The 18,927-nt window shown below is 29.3% G+C and overlaps 2 protein-coding genes across 4 annotated transcripts; one reads left to right on the forward strand and one right to left on the reverse strand.

Annotated features, from left to right (window-relative positions):
* Positions 1-646: 646 nt before the first annotated feature.
* LOC112788843 (zinc finger A20 and AN1 domain-containing stress-associated protein 8) lies at positions 647-3,254 on the forward strand. Of its 3 annotated transcripts, none has more exons than XM_025830482.3 (2): positions 647-843; positions 2,403-3,254. In XM_025830482.3, the coding sequence occupies exon 2, from the start codon at positions 2,418-2,420 to the stop codon at positions 2,937-2,939; it is 522 nt and encodes a 173-aa protein (XP_025686267.1). In that variant the 5' UTR covers positions 647-843; positions 2,403-2,417; the 3' UTR covers positions 2,940-3,254. The 3 variants fall into 3 exon arrangements, with proteins under 3 accessions (XP_025686267.1, XP_072088330.1, XP_072088331.1); XM_072232229.1 differs by having other exon boundaries at positions 789-1,060; XM_072232230.1 differs by having other exon boundaries at positions 801-1,003.
* A 2,051-nt stretch (positions 3,255-5,305) lies between these two features.
* Positions 5,306-8,096, reverse strand: LOC112788844 (AP2-like ethylene-responsive transcription factor PLT1). Its single transcript, XM_025830483.2, has 10 exons — positions 7,979-8,096; positions 7,697-7,874; positions 7,229-7,619; positions 7,062-7,144; positions 6,935-6,943; positions 6,760-6,848; positions 6,603-6,676; positions 6,470-6,520; positions 6,309-6,385; positions 5,306-6,215 (listed from the first exon to the last, which is right to left on the reverse strand). Exons 2-10 carry the CDS (start codon positions 7,830-7,832, stop codon positions 5,506-5,508), a joined length of 1,620 nt encoding a protein of 539 aa, XP_025686268.1. The 5' UTR covers positions 7,833-7,874; positions 7,979-8,096; the 3' UTR covers positions 5,306-5,505.
* Between the last annotated feature and the right edge of the window lie 10,831 nt (positions 8,097-18,927).

Here is an 18,927-nt window from a genome sequence, read left to right on the forward strand (position 1 = left end):
TATTTAATCAATATAAAAAAAATTAGCCACCTAGATTATTTGATTTTTATTTAAATGATTATTATGCATGTAAAGAGTGGTTGGGAGAGAAGTGATGTGTTTGAAGAATAAATTGTTGAAGGACAGCAATGGACATGTGTCGTATGTTTGTGGTGACTGGTGAGCAAAATCGTATTCTTGGTTATAGGGGATTGCATAATGCATAATTGCATATCATTACGTAGAAAAGCAATTCTGTGTTTTCAATAAGAAAATTCAATATGTTTTGAGTGGTATAGCATCATTTCATATTTTAAGGAACGATACTGAAAAAGTTTATATCAAAAAACAAAAACAAAAAAACCACAAGCTTGGGTATTTCTGTCTATTTCACAGCCTAGAAAATTCTATGCCAAACAAGGAAGAGACTATTCAACAAAAGTTATTTTTGCGTTCTTCCCGTATCTTGCCCCATCATAAGTCATAATTCAAATCTTACCACTTACATAACATATATTTTTATATTATTATCGGATTTAAGCTTTCCACATTATTAAACCTTCCAAATCAGCAAATGTTTGAGTTATAGTCGTATCAATTGATTAATTAAAGCAAAGAATTAGCAGAGCAGGTTAATTAATTAATAAGATACGAATAACATGATCCTGAAGGTGGCAAAAGCGTTAATATAGCAAATGAGAAAGGACAAAAAAGGGAATGTAGAATAACACCCATGGCCAATAATAACTTCCCACGTCGCCCATAACTAAGTGAAAGCACCAAAAAGCGCTTTTATATACAAAAACACTGACACAAACGACGCATCTCTCTCTCTCTCTCCTCATCGATCCCAAATTCACCAGGGTTAGGGTTTCTCTTCTCTCATCTTACTCGCTAATTCGTTCTGAAATTTCTCTGATTGTTAATCGTTACTTTTCGTTTCCGTTCCTTTTTTCTTACTCCTTTGGTGGATCAAAGATTCGTATCCGATTCTAGTATGAGCTTGTTCTAGATCGACGTCAAGGTCTCGTTTTCCTGTTTCATTTTTTTTGGTTTCGATTTTCTTTTCCCGGTCAAACTGGTAAGATCATCGTTTATATATTGGAATTTACATTTCTCGCGTTCCAGTTTACAGGATCATGGTGTTTTTTTTTTTTTCCTGATAATGGTGGTGTGACTGGTGCTTTTGTTGAATTTTGTAATAAATTTATCTATAAATTTTTCAGTGCAGAGACTTAATATTGTTGGTGTCTGAATTCTGTGTCATCTGATTGGAGAGTATTAAGTATTAACTGTTCTGGTTGTAGCTCCCGAAACTAGTTTATCCTAACGTTGAATACTTTGAATGCTTTTTGGGGTTTGTTATTGTGTTTCTCTGTGTTTCTGAAGCTTCTGGTAATTTTTTTTGTCTATACTAAATACTGTCTAGTGTTTTTACTTTTACTTGAAACTCTGTTATCAAGGTTTTTGGTGATGCTTGATTTTTGTTTTTTTATTTTATAAAAAAGGAGGAAAATTTTCATGTTGGTGGATAGTAATGATATTTTACCATTTCATGATCTGTTCTGGTAAATTTATATTGTGTATTTGGGGTTTGATACTTTGATACATGCGGAGCCCGTGTACGGTGTATCTGCAGTAGTCGAAGTTGGTTGTCATAACTAAGGCTGGTTTGGGAAAAATTATTACTGGACTGCTTTTTTTTTTGGGTTTGAATTTGATCATGTATAACTGTCGTAGCATTTCAATCCGAGGGAGGCTCAACTTACAATTGAGGAGAAATAAAATTCATGTAGACATATTCAATCTTCTGTGTTGTAAATTTTTGTTCAATGGGTTATGTCAATATACAACCTTAATTAAAGTAGTATCAATGCCTTAACTTGTCATATGAGCAAGTGATAGGTATCGGGATTGTTTTAAAGTACCTCTTTATAGCTGTAAGCCCCCCCCCCCCCCCCCTCCTCCTCCTCTGTTGGAGCATCTGGAAGCTCCACTTATCTATGTGTTTCAGTATTGTAACTTGGGTGGATTGAGGTATACCGATCAAACTTGTGTGCTATCTTAATGAATTTGACAAACTATAATTGTCAACTTGGTCTTGAAGATTTTGCATCACCTTTTTCGTATTCTTATGTTTTTCCCTCTATGTAACCGTATAATGGACAGTTGTAAGGAAAAAAGACACTGTCCTGGAGAGAATTCCTTGTTTAAGTTATCTCAGATTAGGAACTTGTTGAGCATTATTATTTAAATTCAGCCAAATATGGTGTTCATAATTGCAACCTTTTATTGGTTACTAATCATAATAGAAATATAGGGTACTGGTTGTGGTCCAGACCAGAGTGCCATATATTTATTGTTAATTACTGCTCACTTGATGCCAGATCTAGATGATGTTTATTTGAATATTTGTGGTGCAGGAAAGTTGAAAAAGGATGGACCATGACAAAATTGGTTGCCAGGCTCCCCCTGAAGGTCCTACATTGTGCATCAACAACTGTGGTTTTTTTGGTAGTGCAGCTACCATGAACATGTGTTCGAAGTGCCACAAGGACATGATGCTGAAACAGGAGCAGGCCAAGCTTGCAGCATCGTCCATTGGGAATATTATTAATGGGTCATCAAGCAGCAGCGGAAATGATCTTCTTGTTGCTACCACCAATGTGGATATCCCAGTCAATTCAGTAGAGCCTAAAACTATCTCAGGGCAACCTCTATTTGGTTCAGGTTCTGAGGAGACTGGTGAGGCAAAGCCAAAGGACGGTCCTAAACGTTGCAGTAGCTGCAACAAGCGGGTTGGTTTGACAGGGTTCAATTGTCGGTGCGGTAACCTTTTCTGCACTGTACATCGTTACTCAGACAAACATAACTGTCCATTTGATTACCGCACTGCTGGACAGGATGCCATAGCTAAAGCAAACCCAATTGTCAAGGCTGAGAAGCTTGACAAGATTTAACATTTGTTTGTGCTTAAGTTTCACCGCGCTGAGATTTTGTTATGCTCGATTTCATCATGAAATGACCAAGTTTCCTGCATATTTTAATGGTGTTCTTATTATATTGTTGTATGTGGTGTGGGATACTTGGAGTTGTAGGACATGTCTGCAATACGAAGTAGAGGTCTCTATCATGTAACTGGCAAAAGAAATATATATGTTCGCCCCCCAGTGTATTAAGCTTTTAAATCTCTGCTGGTTTGGTGGAACTTGTTGGTTTTACCTTTATAGTAGTGCATCTATGATGCTTAAAAATGGTATGCACAATTTACACAAGATTTCAAGAGCATCCTAGATTTGTGGTTAGTTAGATTGTAATTGTTGTGTCCTTCTAGTGTTTTTATTCCTGTGCTTTTCTTGTGAAAACTTCTCAGACTAAGGCTGGCAAACCTTCTATTAATATTAGTGGGAAAAAATCGGAAGACTGGAAAAAAGAAAGAAACAGAGGAACTTAGCTTCTATTTAATAAATTGATGCGTATTAGAATATGGACGGCGATGTAATTCCGTATAATAAACTCAAACACATCTTTAGACTTGTGTTGAAGGCCAATTTTAACTCCGAAGTCTGCAGTTACAACACAGATTGTCGGTCTCAATTAATTTCGGGAAGAACAAATTTCAGTGGCAGGGATTACAAAAGTTTAAATAACGGGAATCTATGGGAGGAAAAAAGGTGTCCTAATTTAACAACTGAGCCAAGTTCCAAAGTTACTCTCAATAGTCAATAATAGCCAATCTAGACTCAGATTCAGATAAGGAGTTACTAGTTGACACAATAAGAATAGAAGTCATGTTCTTGATCCAATTTCAGTGCCTTCACATATTCGAAAAATTATTTAAAAGGACAAATGCCAACCTAATTAATAAGTACTCAACGTTACAGTAATAGACTAATAAAAACTTGGACTTGAAGATATTATTTTTGGTCAGAAGATATTGAATCTCAATAAAGATGTGGTTTTATGTTTATTTGGGCTCGGATTAGACGTTCCAAATTTAGTATTGGAATTGTATATCAATCTAAATAGAAGCACATACATGATCCATCTCTCTGGCTCAGCCCAACCTGCAACCATTTGTCCTTGTTCATTAGTTGTTGAAATATTTGAACCTTTTAGTAAATTACGTCTTTACGACAATAAATATGTGTTGTTTCTAGGGCTTCTAATTGATTAAAGTTAACTGTTGTAATTTATAAAGCATTTGATCCAGTAGCAACCGACAAAATATAAACTGTTATGCTGGTACTTCAGAGAATGAAATTAAAAAGTTTTGAAAATTTTTCATGGATTTAATGCATATGCGTAATTTGACTTGTATTTTTTATGTAAACTTTTTAAATTTTAACTGTTCTTATAAAAACCTTTGAGATCTCTCGCTTATTATTACTAAAATTAACATGTTCCTTAACTTAGCATCCATAACTTTGTTATACTAGGAAAGTTTGGTTGTTCTGACTCCCAAAACTTTGTGTGGAATATTGCACTGAACACAACTCTCTTGAGCATGAGACAATCTTGCATGTGTCACGTGACAACTCGTAGTCTACATAAAATTTTGGAATCCGAATTGCTGTTGTTTGCATTTTACTTAACATCCAACGTGCATGGGAATGAGATACAGATTTGTTTTCATTTATAGTACTTAAAAATCATAATAAAAGTGAAAAAAAAATGAGTAGTAGAAATTAATAAATAGATTTAGCTAACATGTATCCTTTGAAAAGATGATCACAAGGTTATTAAAAAAAATTTGAACTTTTTATTTTAACAAATATACATTAAATATTTTAAACACTTAAATTTTGTATTTTTTTTACAAAAAAATTCTAATTAGTTATTTTAATATTTAGCTTATAACCCTTAATAAATAATTATATATTCATAAAAGAAATATTTAACTGTTTACCTAAATCATCTAAGATAATTCAGTAAATATTTTGTCATGAATCTATTTTTTTAAAAAATTTAAAGTGATACAGAAGATAAATAAGTTATTATATATCTAACGTAACTATTTATACGAGAGTCTTTTTTTGTTTTTTTATTTTATGTTTTTTTTAAATAATAATAATAATTAAATTTTAGATATTTTAATTATAAAAATTCTGATAACTTATTATAAAATTAATTTTTTTTAATTTAAACCGATAAAAATAAGAATATGAATGATTATATTATAACACTCTTCCTTTTTCTTTATCTTCTTCTTTCTTTTGAATAGAAGAAACAAATTAATTGATCAAAGAGTATAGCTGACTTTGATGTCTATTCATTTTAGAATAATGGAAATTCAATACATATAGACATGCAATAAAAGGATCGGAAAAGAAAAAACTCATAAACATTAAGCATAATAATCAAAGTCATAATAACATTACACACTGAAAATCAACAACTATTCATCTTCTTCTTCCTCAAGCTAGATTAAAAAAAAATGAAAATAGAAGCAATAAAAATTAATATAATGGCTTTTAATTGGTTGTGCCATTTACTTGTTAGTTCTTAGTTTCACTTTCTTCATCTCTAATCATTCCACATTGTAAAAACACCGCCACTTTGTTCCTGCATAGACTCCGACGCTGTCTCCGTGGTTCCTGGCCAACCGCCATAACCGCCAGGATTCATATCATAATCAACCTTAACCAACGCAAGTTCCTCGGAAGAAGAATTATTGGAAGCCAAACCAAGCATGTTATTATTATTATTATTATTGTTATCCATGAGCGAAAAAGAAGAAGGAGAAGAACCAATGTTGATCATTCCATGAAGGTAACTGTTGTAAAACTGAGCATTCTGTTGGTGTAACTGAATCTGCGTTTGCAGATAACTGTGATGAAGCAACGATGAAGGAGAAGGAGAAGGAGAAGAAGAAGAAGAAGAAAGATCCTGCTGCATGAATTGATAATGAGAAACCTCGTGGTTCTGTAGGTTTAACAATGGTTGAATCTGAAGCTCTTGATTGAACTGGTGGTGCTGCTGCATGAAAGGGAACCTAGTAGAAGAAGAAGAAGAGGCACCAGCTCCGAGTGCAAGCAACTGTTCTCGTTTTCTAGAAGATTCCAAAGCTTGTGCTTCTTTCAATCTCTTAGCAGCACCACCTCCAATTGGGAGAGCGTTGCTTTCAAGAATGGCTTTGACGTCGTAACGGCTCATGTCGAAGTTCGTAACGGCGTTAAGGCCTCTGAACTTTATGGCTGCTATGTCATAAGCTTCTGCAGCCTCTTCTTCCGTACCTGCATGCAACAAATTTTAATTTCTTATATTCACACAATTTCTTATAATTCAGTTTTCATTTTTCTCTATTATTTGTATTCACTATTTCTTACTAAATGTTCCTAAGTAAAGATCTTTGTTTCCGGCTACCCTTCCAATTCTTGCTTGCCATCTCCCATGTTGGTGATGCCTAATAATAATAACAATATAATAAACTCCATTAGTGATAATTACAGAATATAGATTAGATAAATTAAACTTGATTAGGAACGACCTTGTGACTCCACGATACATTGATGCACCTCTCGAGAAACCACTACTTTTCCTGCAATTGATGAACAAAAAATAACTGAGTTTGAATAATATATATTCTACTCAAGAATATTCATTGCACTAGTACAACTAACCTTCTTATGGCGGCTACAAATTCTTGCCTTGTCATGTGTTTCATATCATCCAATTCCTTCTCATAGTTGCTGATCTGTAAAAACAGTGATACAGGAATTATATATAGAATTAATTGATTGAAATGAAGCATCAAGGTACATATATAGAGTAAATTACAGGAAAGTTGGTAGTAGTGGATGTCCCCCAATACTTCAATGCAGCCAAATCATAAGCCCTAGCTGCTTTATCTTCTTTATCATATCCACCTACATATATATATGCATACCAATTAAATCAACTAGACTCTCCCTAAACACATAATAACAAGAAGGAATCAAAGAGAGACTCTTACCTAAATACACTGAAGGAAGGGAGAAGTTGCATTTGAATTCATGAAAATCAGGTGCAAAACAAGAGAAAAGTCATAAAAACCTTGATTGAATGTAAAAGTAAAATAAAATAAAATAGAAGACACACACCTTGGCGACCTTTTCTTGATTGTCCTTCCCTTCTGCAGCTATTATCCCAAAGATGAGCTTCATATCTTCCAGTCCATCTATGTCTATTTATTTATTTCATCAATTAATATATTGGAATATACAAGGAAGGAATTTCCAAATTAAACACAAAATAATGAAATTGAAACCTTGTTACGCCACGGTATATTGAAGTTCTCTGGCCAAAGGTATCTAGAGTTCTTCTATTAGAAGGTGGGGCTTCAATAATGCTGTTATTGTCACAGCTGGTTGTTGATGAATCCTTATTATTATTATTATTATTATTACTACCACTTCCCATGGACAATGTGAGTGCTTGCAGATTATTATTTGTTTGAAACTGCTGCTCCTCCACCTCATAGTTGTTGTTTTGCTGCAACGGCAAGACACTGTTACCGGTGAAGAGGTGTGTAGTGAGGGCAACAAGATCTGATGATGATGAATCTTCCTCTGCCTTCCTCACACCAAGGAAATCCGCTACCTTTGGAACTTGATCATTCTTATTGCTGCTCTCACCACCATTTATCACATTATTCCAATCTGTATGTAACATATTAGAATCAAAGAAAGATAGCTACTAAGAGAGAGCGAGGTTATTAAAGAATATATATATATACCATGATTGTGGAAAGGGTTTTCGATGGTGTCGTTGACAAAGCCAAGAGGGAATTGATGATATTGAGTAGTGGCTTGATGATGAGTTGGTGAAAGAGGGAACGAAAGCCAGTTATTATTGTTTGATGATGAGTTCATTATTATTGATTATCTCTCAATAACATATACTACTACCTGCATCTATATACAATATCATCAGAAAATGAACAAATTTATCATTAGCAAGTAATTATAAGAATACATAAAGAAATCATAGGTGTGGAAAGATCAAAGTATTGGTTTACCAGCAGTGAAGGGTTTACTGGAGTGATGAACACTTTGTAAGTTTCAAGAATAGGATAAAGCAGTTTTGAAGATACAGAAGCTCATGAGATCCCACAACTACATACATATATATTAAAATCATTCTATTTATACCACTCCCCCTTTTCTCTATAATTTCATCTTATAGTATTATATTCAAAGGAAAAATAATATTTTTTTATATTTTCTTTTTATAATATAAAAAAAAATTTACCTTATTATCTCACTACTTATTAATCACTTTTAACATAAAAAATAGAGAATATATAAGAAAAATATACAAAAATAATACGTATAATATTTAATATCTTCATTTAAATTTTATAACTTTATCAATCAATATAAAATAGAATATAAATTTAAACACCATATTAATAAGAATTATATTGTATTAGTGTGTCATACAATAATAAAATAATAAGTCATTAATATTGAAGTAATATTATATAAAATATTTTGAAAACTAGCCTTTTTTTTACTTAATAATTAACTATTTTTTTATTTTGCTCATTTAGTGTTTCATTGGCTTATTATTAATTTCAAAAAATAAAAATATAAAAAAATTAATATTAGTTAAAGATAAATAAAAAAAATAATAAACACCAATATTTGTGTTAAAGAAATGTAGAAAGTTGGTGTGTCTGACAGTTTGCACACGGGCAATTAATTCCAAGAGTAGAAAACAAAGGCAAAATCTATGAATGTGGCAGCAATGCATAACAATCATTTTTAAATAATAATATCTGAGTTAAGATATTATTGGGGACACGAGTGTGTTCATTACTTAAATTTGTTCAGAGACAAAACCACCATTCCAAACTGCAAAAATACAACACCACATGCATGCTTCTCTCTCTACCAAGTTGAAGAGTTGAATTTATTGGAACTCTCGTTTCCTCGTTCAGTGAAAACAATTGACACCCTAAAGCTCAGCATTACCACACGCTTCAAATCACCTCACCCTAACTCTACGTAAAGTTAAACTAAACCCCACCACCCCCTCTCTTAACTCAAATTAATTACAACTATAACTACATACAATACAATAATACTGTTTAATTATATACATCACCTATTTATAATTCTATATTTAACGTAGGAAAGGATGCATTTGACGCAAGAATTCTTTTGGAATTATGTCATTTTATTTGTATAGTCGTTTTTCTTCTTTTATTTGGCTTTTATTATTTTCTTTTTAGTCTAAGAGAAAAGGACAATGGCTTGTTTCATTTTGTTTTTAGCACAAGAGAAAAAGATAAATAGGTCTTTGACTTTTTGATTGGTGGGTATTTAATTTTTAAAAATGTGAAATATATTTAAGCATTTGATCTTTTTAAGATTTGGACATATTAATTTTTTATGTTCAATTAAGTTTGTCAGATCAAACAAAAAAATCAAACGTGACTCTCGTTATACTGACATAATTGATACGGATATACACGTAAAAAAGTTTTTAAAATGGGATAAATTCGATGTGTCCAAATTTTTAAAAAATAAAAAATTTAAATATATTTTTAAATTTTTAAAAACTTAAATATTCGTATACCAAAAAATTAGAAATGGCTTTATCATTTTCTCTTAGCATAATAACATTTTTAACTTTAGACTTATTAAATATCAAAGCTCTGATACTTAAATTGATAGGAGATATGAAATAGTGATATTTTTAATATATTTGTGTTTTTTTTTTTTATTTTTTGAATTTTATAAAAAAAATTAATTAGTTTAATAAAAAGTACATATTTTTTAATTTTTTAAAAATATTAAAAAATTTTAGAAAACGAAAATTCTTAATAAAAAAATAAAAAATAATTAATATTAATTTAAATATAAAATGAATAAAACAAATATTAATTACCTATAACATTTAAAGTTTAAACAAATCCTTTGTCAAAATATAGATATATGCACAAAAAAATATATAACTCGTTCACAAGAAATGAATTTTGGTCTCTGTCATTTACTTTTATTTATCCATAGCTTTCTTTTTTTTTTCCTACTAGATCAAATCTTGTGCAATTTGCATGTGATAACATCTTGCCCCATGATACATATAATAGAAAAAAAATTGAATGAATTATATATATATATATATATATATATATATATATATATATATATATATATATATATATAATGAAGAAAACACAAATTGTGGATCCCCGAATCATCCATGTGTCAAAGATGTATAAATATCACTGTATATTTTATGAGAAAAACGGAAACACATTCAAATTTTATAATATTCAAAATGAGGACGAAGTTATGTTCCACATTAACATTAACAAATTACTTAATAACACGACTCTACTATTAAGCGGTAATTAAGAAATACTTAATTTGAAAGGGTTTCAATTCTTTTATGGCCCCAAGTAAAAATATGTTGACCACCTACTCGATTTCCTAAACCGTCAAACAAAGGCACTAACTTGAAATATGTTGGAATTATAAGAAAAATTAAATATACAATACAATAAAATAATAAGCAAATGATACATCATATCATATTATATCCAACAACACTAGAAGCTTGTATTCTGATTTGGTTTAAATCATATACCTTAGTTCCATTTCAATTGCCAATTATCTATATATGCATAATGATGACTTAATTTGCCCGGTGCATCTTCATGTATCCGACTGAAATCATTGCATAACATGACACCAATTTCATATTATATGGAATGTCTATATCTATAGTCTATTGGTTAATTAATTTAATTACTAGTTGTAGAGAAGATAAGGGAACAAATTAAGTTATTAGCTAGTAGCAAAAATTGGATCTCGTATCATGCCGCATTTAAATTTATTAAATCATTCTTTTACTTTAACACATACTTACAATAACAAAGTTTTTTGGCCCACAAATTTAACCCAGTAAAATACATAAATTTAATTTTAATTTTAATTTTTATCATTTTATCTCATCTTTATGTTAATTTTTTATCTTATCTTTACTTTTATTTTTCATAAACAATACTCTATATATATTTAATTTTACTTTTATAATTCAATCAATCAAAAAATACATAATAAAATATTCTTTATCTACGTACTCTTTATGTACTATTTCAATTTTGTTAAAATCATTACACATGCATATATACATACATATATTATATAAAACTTTTATGAATAATAAGATTTAATTAATTAACAGTTTAATTTTTTAGAATAAAAATACCATTCATATATTTTAGTATATATATGACAAAGTGAGGGACAAGATGGAGTGAAACACCGGTTAACTTCGATTCATGTTAATCCATGCATGTTTCTATTTATAAAATAAAAATAATTTCTATAGATGAGAACATGACAATGTAAATAAAGCAGGTTAATAGAACTAAGCCTTGGACCAACCTAGAGGAACTATTATTAATATAATAATTCAAAAGAGAAGAATCTAAAGGCTATATAAGCAAGCAGGTTAATAGTAAAGTAAAGCAAACAAAAACCTAATTATTAAATTAATGTGAGTGTGAGTGGAATTAAAAAATTGAGCATAATAACCTGACAGTGATGAAGCAGTGTTCCCACCAAATTCTTGTATGGCATAAAAGAAATGGTGAATTTGACCAAATTGCACCACAATAAGGGAGCAAAACCCCACCTCCCTCGCTGTGTCTTCAGTAACTTCCACCCTTTCTACCAAATCCTAATATACATGAACTGAATAATATGTTTAAAACAAGTGCATGCATAATGAAGATTGAAGAATCTGTTGGTGTGACACAGTGAATTTTTGTGTTTGAATTGGAAAATGTGTGAATTATGAAACAGAATAAATAGTGTTTACCGAATAGGAACAAGAGAGGGGTGGTGGCGTGCCACTCATTGGTCACCGGCAATTCACAGTCAACAAAAATTTAATCGATGTTGACTGACACGTATACGCATTTGCTTTCACTTTCAAACTTTGCAGCCGAAGCGACCAATTATCCGGTTTGCATGTCTGCGCTAAAAAACACAACTAATGTACCTAAGAAAATTTTGACCAACCTTTTTTCCCATTATTTTCGAGTAAATTCTCGTAGTGATTCTCGAGATTGATGTGATGTACTAAAATTGTTTTTGAGATTTTAATACACTAATTGTGTTTTTAAAATTGAAAAAATTGTATCATAGTAATTCTTGATCTATTTTTTCGTTAATAATGTGCTGACGTAACTTGATGACGTGTCGGTCAATGACACGTGGTATGCTGACATAGATGGGTATTGGTATACTGACATAGATAGATATGCTACATATCATAATACTATTTTATCATATGTCAGATTATGTCACATATCATCCACTATATCATCGTTATATATGCATAAAATTGGCTCCTTACTTTGTATCAAATAACTCATTTTAGTTCCTGAAATTGAATGTCGTGCACCAAATTAATCCCTTTATCAATTTTTCTCATTTTTTTATAAATTTAAAATTCTCAATATTTTTTATACACTAATTTTAATTATATTTTTTATTATACATATTTTACAATAAATTTTTAAATTAATAATGTTAACTTGTATCATTAGAGTACATGTTAACTAAAACCAAAATTTTATTATTGCCTCTTGTGTTTATTTGTATCTGTTTTAATACTGTTCAAGTCATGGTTACAATAAGCACTTTTATTGATTAATAGTGTAATACATGAAAAAGTCGTCTAACTAAGTTATAGATAAAATGAATTATTATAATCCACAGTATAAATCTATCTTATTAATTTAGTGAGAAGTTAATTATATGGAAAATTAGACATTCTTAAAATGGATGAGAATAATGAATTTATATTAGTTAATAAGTGTCTTATCAAGTATTCTTAAAATATTTATTAAAGTGTTAAATATTAAAAAAATTGTATTAAGCAATATTATTATACTCTTAACTTACACTCTTTATTATATCAATATCAATATGTCACATAATTCTTTTAATAAAATATTGTAGAAAAAAATTGTATAATTAAAACTAATATTTTAAAAATATTTTATAAAAATATTTGTATTTAAATAATTTGTGAAATGGTAAAATTAAAATTAGTGTATTCAAATATATTATGAAAATTTTAAATTTATAAAAAAAAAGTAAAAACTGATGAAAGGACTAATTTGGTGCATGACATTCAATTTCAGGGACTAAAATGAGTCATTTGATGTAAAGTAACGGTCCAATTTGATGCACATGTAACGATGACATGTGAACAAATAGTCTTGCGACACATGGCATAATTCGACACGTGGCAAAATAATATTGTGACACGTGACATACTCATCCACATTAGCATGTTATGTGTCTTGACTAATACGTCATCATACCGTTACACGTGACCAAACAATGAAATAACACGTATTATCAAAGATACACGTCATCAAACTACGTCAGCGCGTTGTTAACCATTTTCGTTAGAAAATTAGTTAAAAAATATTCTTCAATTCAGGATATAGCTAGTTAACCATATATATGTATACACATAACGTAAAGATTATATAGAGGGCAGAAGTGTAATTGCATGAAGGAGATAGAGAAAAATAATATTAATGTTGAGAGTTTCCAAGAGATTATGAGATGGGAGGAAATGGCGGAAAAGTGCTCGTGTCGCCTCGAAATGAAGCACTCTAAAAGTTTGATGTGTTATGTTTAGCCATGCCCCCCTCGCCCCTTCTCTTCTTCTTCCAATTAACCCTATAAACCCTTAGCCTTGTTCCAAAACCATGCCACACATTGAGATTCGTAATCATCACAGTTGAATGCGACTCCATACACTATTGTCTCTATTGGGATCCATTATTACTTTCAAAGATCATCACCTTTTAAATTAGAGTAGTATTAGAGAGCTAATGACCTAAGCGTATAATGTGTACAATAGGCTAAATCTTTGGTTCATAAATAAAATGAACATCAACTATACTATTTAGAATAATGCGAACTTTTGACCTTTTGAATATAGAATTCTAATATCATGTCATGAAACCACTCATTCCAAAAACGTAATTTGACAGGACAATGTAGCACTAATAGTTATATCTTTAATACTTTTTAAACCTTCATTATACACATTGTACGTTTAAATCATTGACTCCCTATACTTTCTCTTTAAATTAACATTCTTGTGTTACGTATACTAGAACGTAGTAGTAGGTCAAATTTTTCTCATGCACTTGTGCGTGTGCGTGCTGTGCTCTTGGTGTGCGCAGAACAAATTAATTATATGTTTTGTAAGTTTATTTCATATATAAAGTTTCTGGAAATTCAACAAGACAAAGTTAGTTATAGTAGTTCACTCAGACTTCTTTCAAAAATATATTAAGTGACTAATACTTTTTTCTTGTTTTTACTTTGCATTTTCCGTGTAATTATTCAGGTAGCTAGATTTGGATCTGGGTAACCCATATGTTAACACTTCATGTTTCGAGCATATTATTATTCCAGCGGCAGAATTTAAGGTATGTAGGTAACATCTACGTATTTTTCTTTTAGTACATGACAGGGACCAACACTTTTAAACTAAAAAAGGAGATAGTAAATATTTTTTTTTTGTAAAATGGTATTCTTTTCTTGGACAGAGACATTGTTCGGAGACTCATCATGGTTAAGACTAATTCAAAAAATTGATAAGATGAAGCCCGTTTACATTTTGGTCTATCAAAAGAACCCGTTTTTGTTTTGGGCTAGAGATAAAGCCCATTCCATGTAATTAAGACAGATGGATCAGTGTTAGTAGCCCATATCATTGCACTAAACCAATTGTCCTGTCTTGTCTCTACAAAGAAAGGCCTATATCGATGACCAGGAAAAAAAAAAAGCCTAAATCCTTTTTTTCTGGATCTGATATTAAAAAAAACCCACCTAATTGTCTCGTAATGATAATTTTTTAATCTAATTGTTATAAACTTATTTATTCAATACATATATTAAAATTTTTATTAAAATCTCAACTTATCTGACAAAAATAAGTTTCAAGGATTTCTAAATTAATAAAAATTAAGTAAATTATTAAATAGTACCCGAAATGCGTGGTTTTGACAAAACGAATTCGAAAATATATTAACACAAATAAACCCCCCCGGAAGATTTTAAAAAAGACAAAAAAAAACTAAATATTAAATATATATTTTAAAAAATAATTTTAGAGATCAAATTTTGATGAAAAAAAAAAGATATTTTTATCTTTAAAATTTGATAATTTTTTGTCAAGTAAATTTTTTAAATATTTTTATTGTGAATGACCATATTTTTTTGAAAAAAAAAGTAGAGATCATTTGTTGCTATGAATTCTTTTGTACACCTTCTAAATATTTATTTAAATATTGCTACAAAATTTAGATCTAATGAATAAATTGTTTGCTAAATATAAAAGTTTATTTGTTATTTATAAAAAAATATAATATTTATTAGTTCTTTTTGTTGTATTTTTAAATTATTTAAAAATTATTTTGTTGATAATATTTTTAAAAAATTTTTTGTCCGCAAATCAATATTTCGAATATAAAGTTACTAGTTAATCCTATAAAATTAATAACATTAAAGTGTCTAATTTAAAAATTTATTGATAATTAGTTTAGATATTTTTCTCAAAAGTAACTTTTACAATAAAAAGGAAAACAGTCTCAATTGTCATGACAATGTAGTTTAACTTGAACCCTTCATAATTGACAGCAAAAGCAAAAGATGAAACAATTACATACTGTATATGCATCATAATTTTGTTAAAGTTTTAAATGTATCGATATACTAGTATTTTAATTATTTTTAACCGTTATTTTAATTATAAAAAATATAATATATATATATATAATTAAAATTAATTATTAAAATTTTCTAAAATAGTAGTATATTTAAAAGTTCATATATATATATGACAAATTTTAACTATATCTAAAACATTAATATTTTAGTTATTTTAATCGATAATTTTAATTAATATATATTATATATATTTTTTATAATTTAAATTAACAGTTAAAACAACTCAAACATCATGTTTTAGATACATTAAAACTCTTCCTATTGTATAGGTCATGATGCACCTTTGGCAATTGCAAATGCAAATACCCCAAACCCAGTTGGCAATAATAGTAAACTTGAAATATTTTATGGCAGCAATAACTGTATAGTAATTATTAAGATGGATCCCCCAATGCAGTAGAATAGTGTAAAAAAAGTTTATAAATATATTGGTATATCGGTTTTTCAATAAATTTTAACAGTTAATTTTAATTATATATTATATATATTTTTTATAATTAAAATCAACAGTTAAAAATATTAAAATATCAATATATTAATATACTTAAAAATAAAAAATATTATTTATACACTAAAATTAGTTTTTAAAATCAATTACTAATGTATTTATGTATAAATACATATGCAGTTTAATTTATTTTTAATGTATATTTATATTCCAATACGAGAAATCCTATTTATACACTAAAATCAGCAATTAAAATCAGCTATCAATACATTTTTGTATAAATATATGTGTAGTTTAATTTATTTTCAATGTGTATTTATATTCTAACATATATTTTATACTAATAACTAACTTTAATGGCTGATTTAAATATACACGTAGTATAATTCTTTTAATATATATTTTATACTAATAACTAATTTTAATAACTAATTTTAATGATTGATTTTAATGTACATATAACGTTACTCCTTGAAAATTTTCTAATAATAAAAGAAAAGGTGAATATTATGTAGAATACAACACGGGAGATCAAAACTTTTAAGATTTGGTGCGCTTATATTATGTTTGTGGCAACAAAGAGCTGGTCCACTGTTCTGCACTTCTGCATTCCAACCATCATGCACCAAAATGCATAATATATCATTATATCCAAATAAATATTAAGTAAACAATTCGTTTCCATAACTATAGTTTTTTTTTTTGTGTCTTTGCAAAATATTTTATTTTATTTTATTTTACAAAGATACCAAAAAAACTATAAAGACTTACTTTTTAAATTTGTCATGTAAATTTTAAAATAAAAATAAGTATTGTTTTAATTTCTAATTTTGAGAATCAGAATCGAAACCATCTTTTACGTAATTTTTTATTTAGAATCGTTCTAAATATTTTATTTTACATTAAAATCGTCATTTTTAATAAAATTTTAAATTTTATTATTAAATTATTCCTAATTTAATAAAAAAATATATTTTTTTTTAAAATAGAAAAGAACGCAAGGGAAAGAATGAAAGAGGAAAGGATGCGAAGGGGGAGGAAAAGTGGAAAGGGGGAAGGAGGAAGGGGGAGGGGGAACAACGCCTGCGAAGTTTGGAGCGGTCGTTGTTGTCGCCGTCGCCGTCGAGAATCAGAGCTCGCGAGGGAGAGAGCTTGCCATTGCACCTCGTCGCCTCACCGCTGCACCTTCTTGTTTCTGTTTTTGTTTTTGCTTTTTGCTTCGGCTTCTGCTTCTTGCTTCGACCTCTGCTTTTTGTTTCTTCTTGCTTTGGCCTCTGTTTTCTGCTTCTGTGTCTGCTTCTACTTCTGCTTTTGTTTTTACTTCTAATTTTAATTTTGATTTGTTATTTTCTGGTTTTATTATTGTTGTGTGTTGATTTTGTTGTTGAATTTGACGTTGTTATTTCTAAATTTGAATAATATGTTATTGTTGATGTTCTTGAATCTGATTATTAGTATTTGATGGGAGTAAGAGAAGTGATGGTGGTGGTAAAGGTGCTGGTGGTAGTGGAAAGTATTTTTATCCAAAAAAAAAAAAATTAAATGGACGATTTTAATACGAAATAAAACATTTGGGACGATTCTAAATCAAAAACTACGTGAGAAATACTTTCAATTCTGACCCTAAACGTTAGGGACCAAAACAATACTTACCTCTTCAAAATATAAGGTTAGTTATCTTTTTATAATTTTGACATATGCTTTTTATAAACATTTTTATTATAACAATGTGATATATATATGTTAAAATATGAAATCATTTATGCGCTTTTACTTATATTTTAATTATTTTTTATCTAGACTGATAAATAAACAAATAATAAATTATTATTTCTAACAATTAAACTTTAAAATATTGATAACTTTATCCTTTGATAAATAAAATTAGTTTTGTATTTACGAAAAATTAAGAAACTATTGGTTGTATCTATAAAATATTAATATTTAAATATTTCTATAGGACGAAGACTAATTTTAATGAATATAAAATTTATTTTATTTATTTACAGATAAATTTATTAGTAATATATATAAATATGAAAAGATACATATAGAATACAGGTCCACGAAGTGGTCCTGTGCATTGATGAGATAGAATTTTGTTCAAAAACCATGATTGAGGATTGTGATGAAGATTAAAGAGCCTAGCTGCTATAAGGGGTGTGAATTTCACTTTTCGAAAGAAAAAGTAAAAACATAATATATATGCAGATGGATAAGTAAAGGTTCAATGATAATAGTCCGTGTGCAGCCCCTTAAGAAAATTATGATGATACATATTTTCATTTTATTAATAATAACAATGCATGTAACCTATCATCATTATTCATACTCAAAAAGCAGAATAAAATGTACACACTCATCGAGCATAATATTTCATCATCTTAATTATATATTGATTATTGAAGTCATGCATATACAAAAGTTAGTTAAACTATCGATGGTAATTGTTACGTCGGGTAACTAGAAATTGATGGACTGAACTCGCGAGGTTAGTCCAATCGTCTTGGGAAGAAGGCCTTCAGATTTGATCCTGCATTTGAGATTTTCGTCCGACTTGTATTCGAAGGAAGGAGAAGGGGATAGTACCTGTAAAGACACTTCGATGCCTAAATCAGCAATGATCTAAGTAAGTTTAGAGAGTATGAAAATGTAAAATTACCTGAGGGTTGTCAGTGTACTTATAATAGTGAACCAATAACTACCGTTGGAGTGGTTCCACCTTTTAATAAGGAT

Source organism: Arachis hypogaea, chromosome 3 (assembly GCF_003086295.3).
Source record: "Arachis hypogaea cultivar Tifrunner chromosome 3, arahy.Tifrunner.gnm2.J5K5, whole genome shotgun sequence".
Lineage (NCBI taxonomy): Eukaryota > Viridiplantae > Streptophyta > Magnoliopsida > Fabales > Fabaceae > Arachis > Arachis hypogaea.

What these genes read in the sequence shown, in the direction of transcription:
- LOC112788843 (XM_025830482.3), top strand. Translation starts at nt 2,418, where the DNA reads ATGGACCATGACAAAATTGGTTGCCAGGCTCCCCCTGAAGGTCCTACA.
- LOC112788844 (XM_025830483.2), bottom strand. Translation starts at nt 7,832, where the DNA reads ATGAACTCATCATCAAACAATAATAACTGGCTTTCGTTCCCTCTTTCA. An exon ending in TTTGTAGCCGCCATAAGAAG is followed by an intron (nt 6,521 to 6,602) that starts GTTAGTTGTACT and finishes CATCAATTGCAG; the next exon opens with GAAAAGTAGTGGTTTCTCGA. An exon ending in ATGTATCGTGGAGTCACAAG is followed by an intron (nt 6,386 to 6,469) that starts GTCGTTCCTAAT and finishes TATTATTATTAG; the next exon opens with GCATCACCAACATGGGAGAT.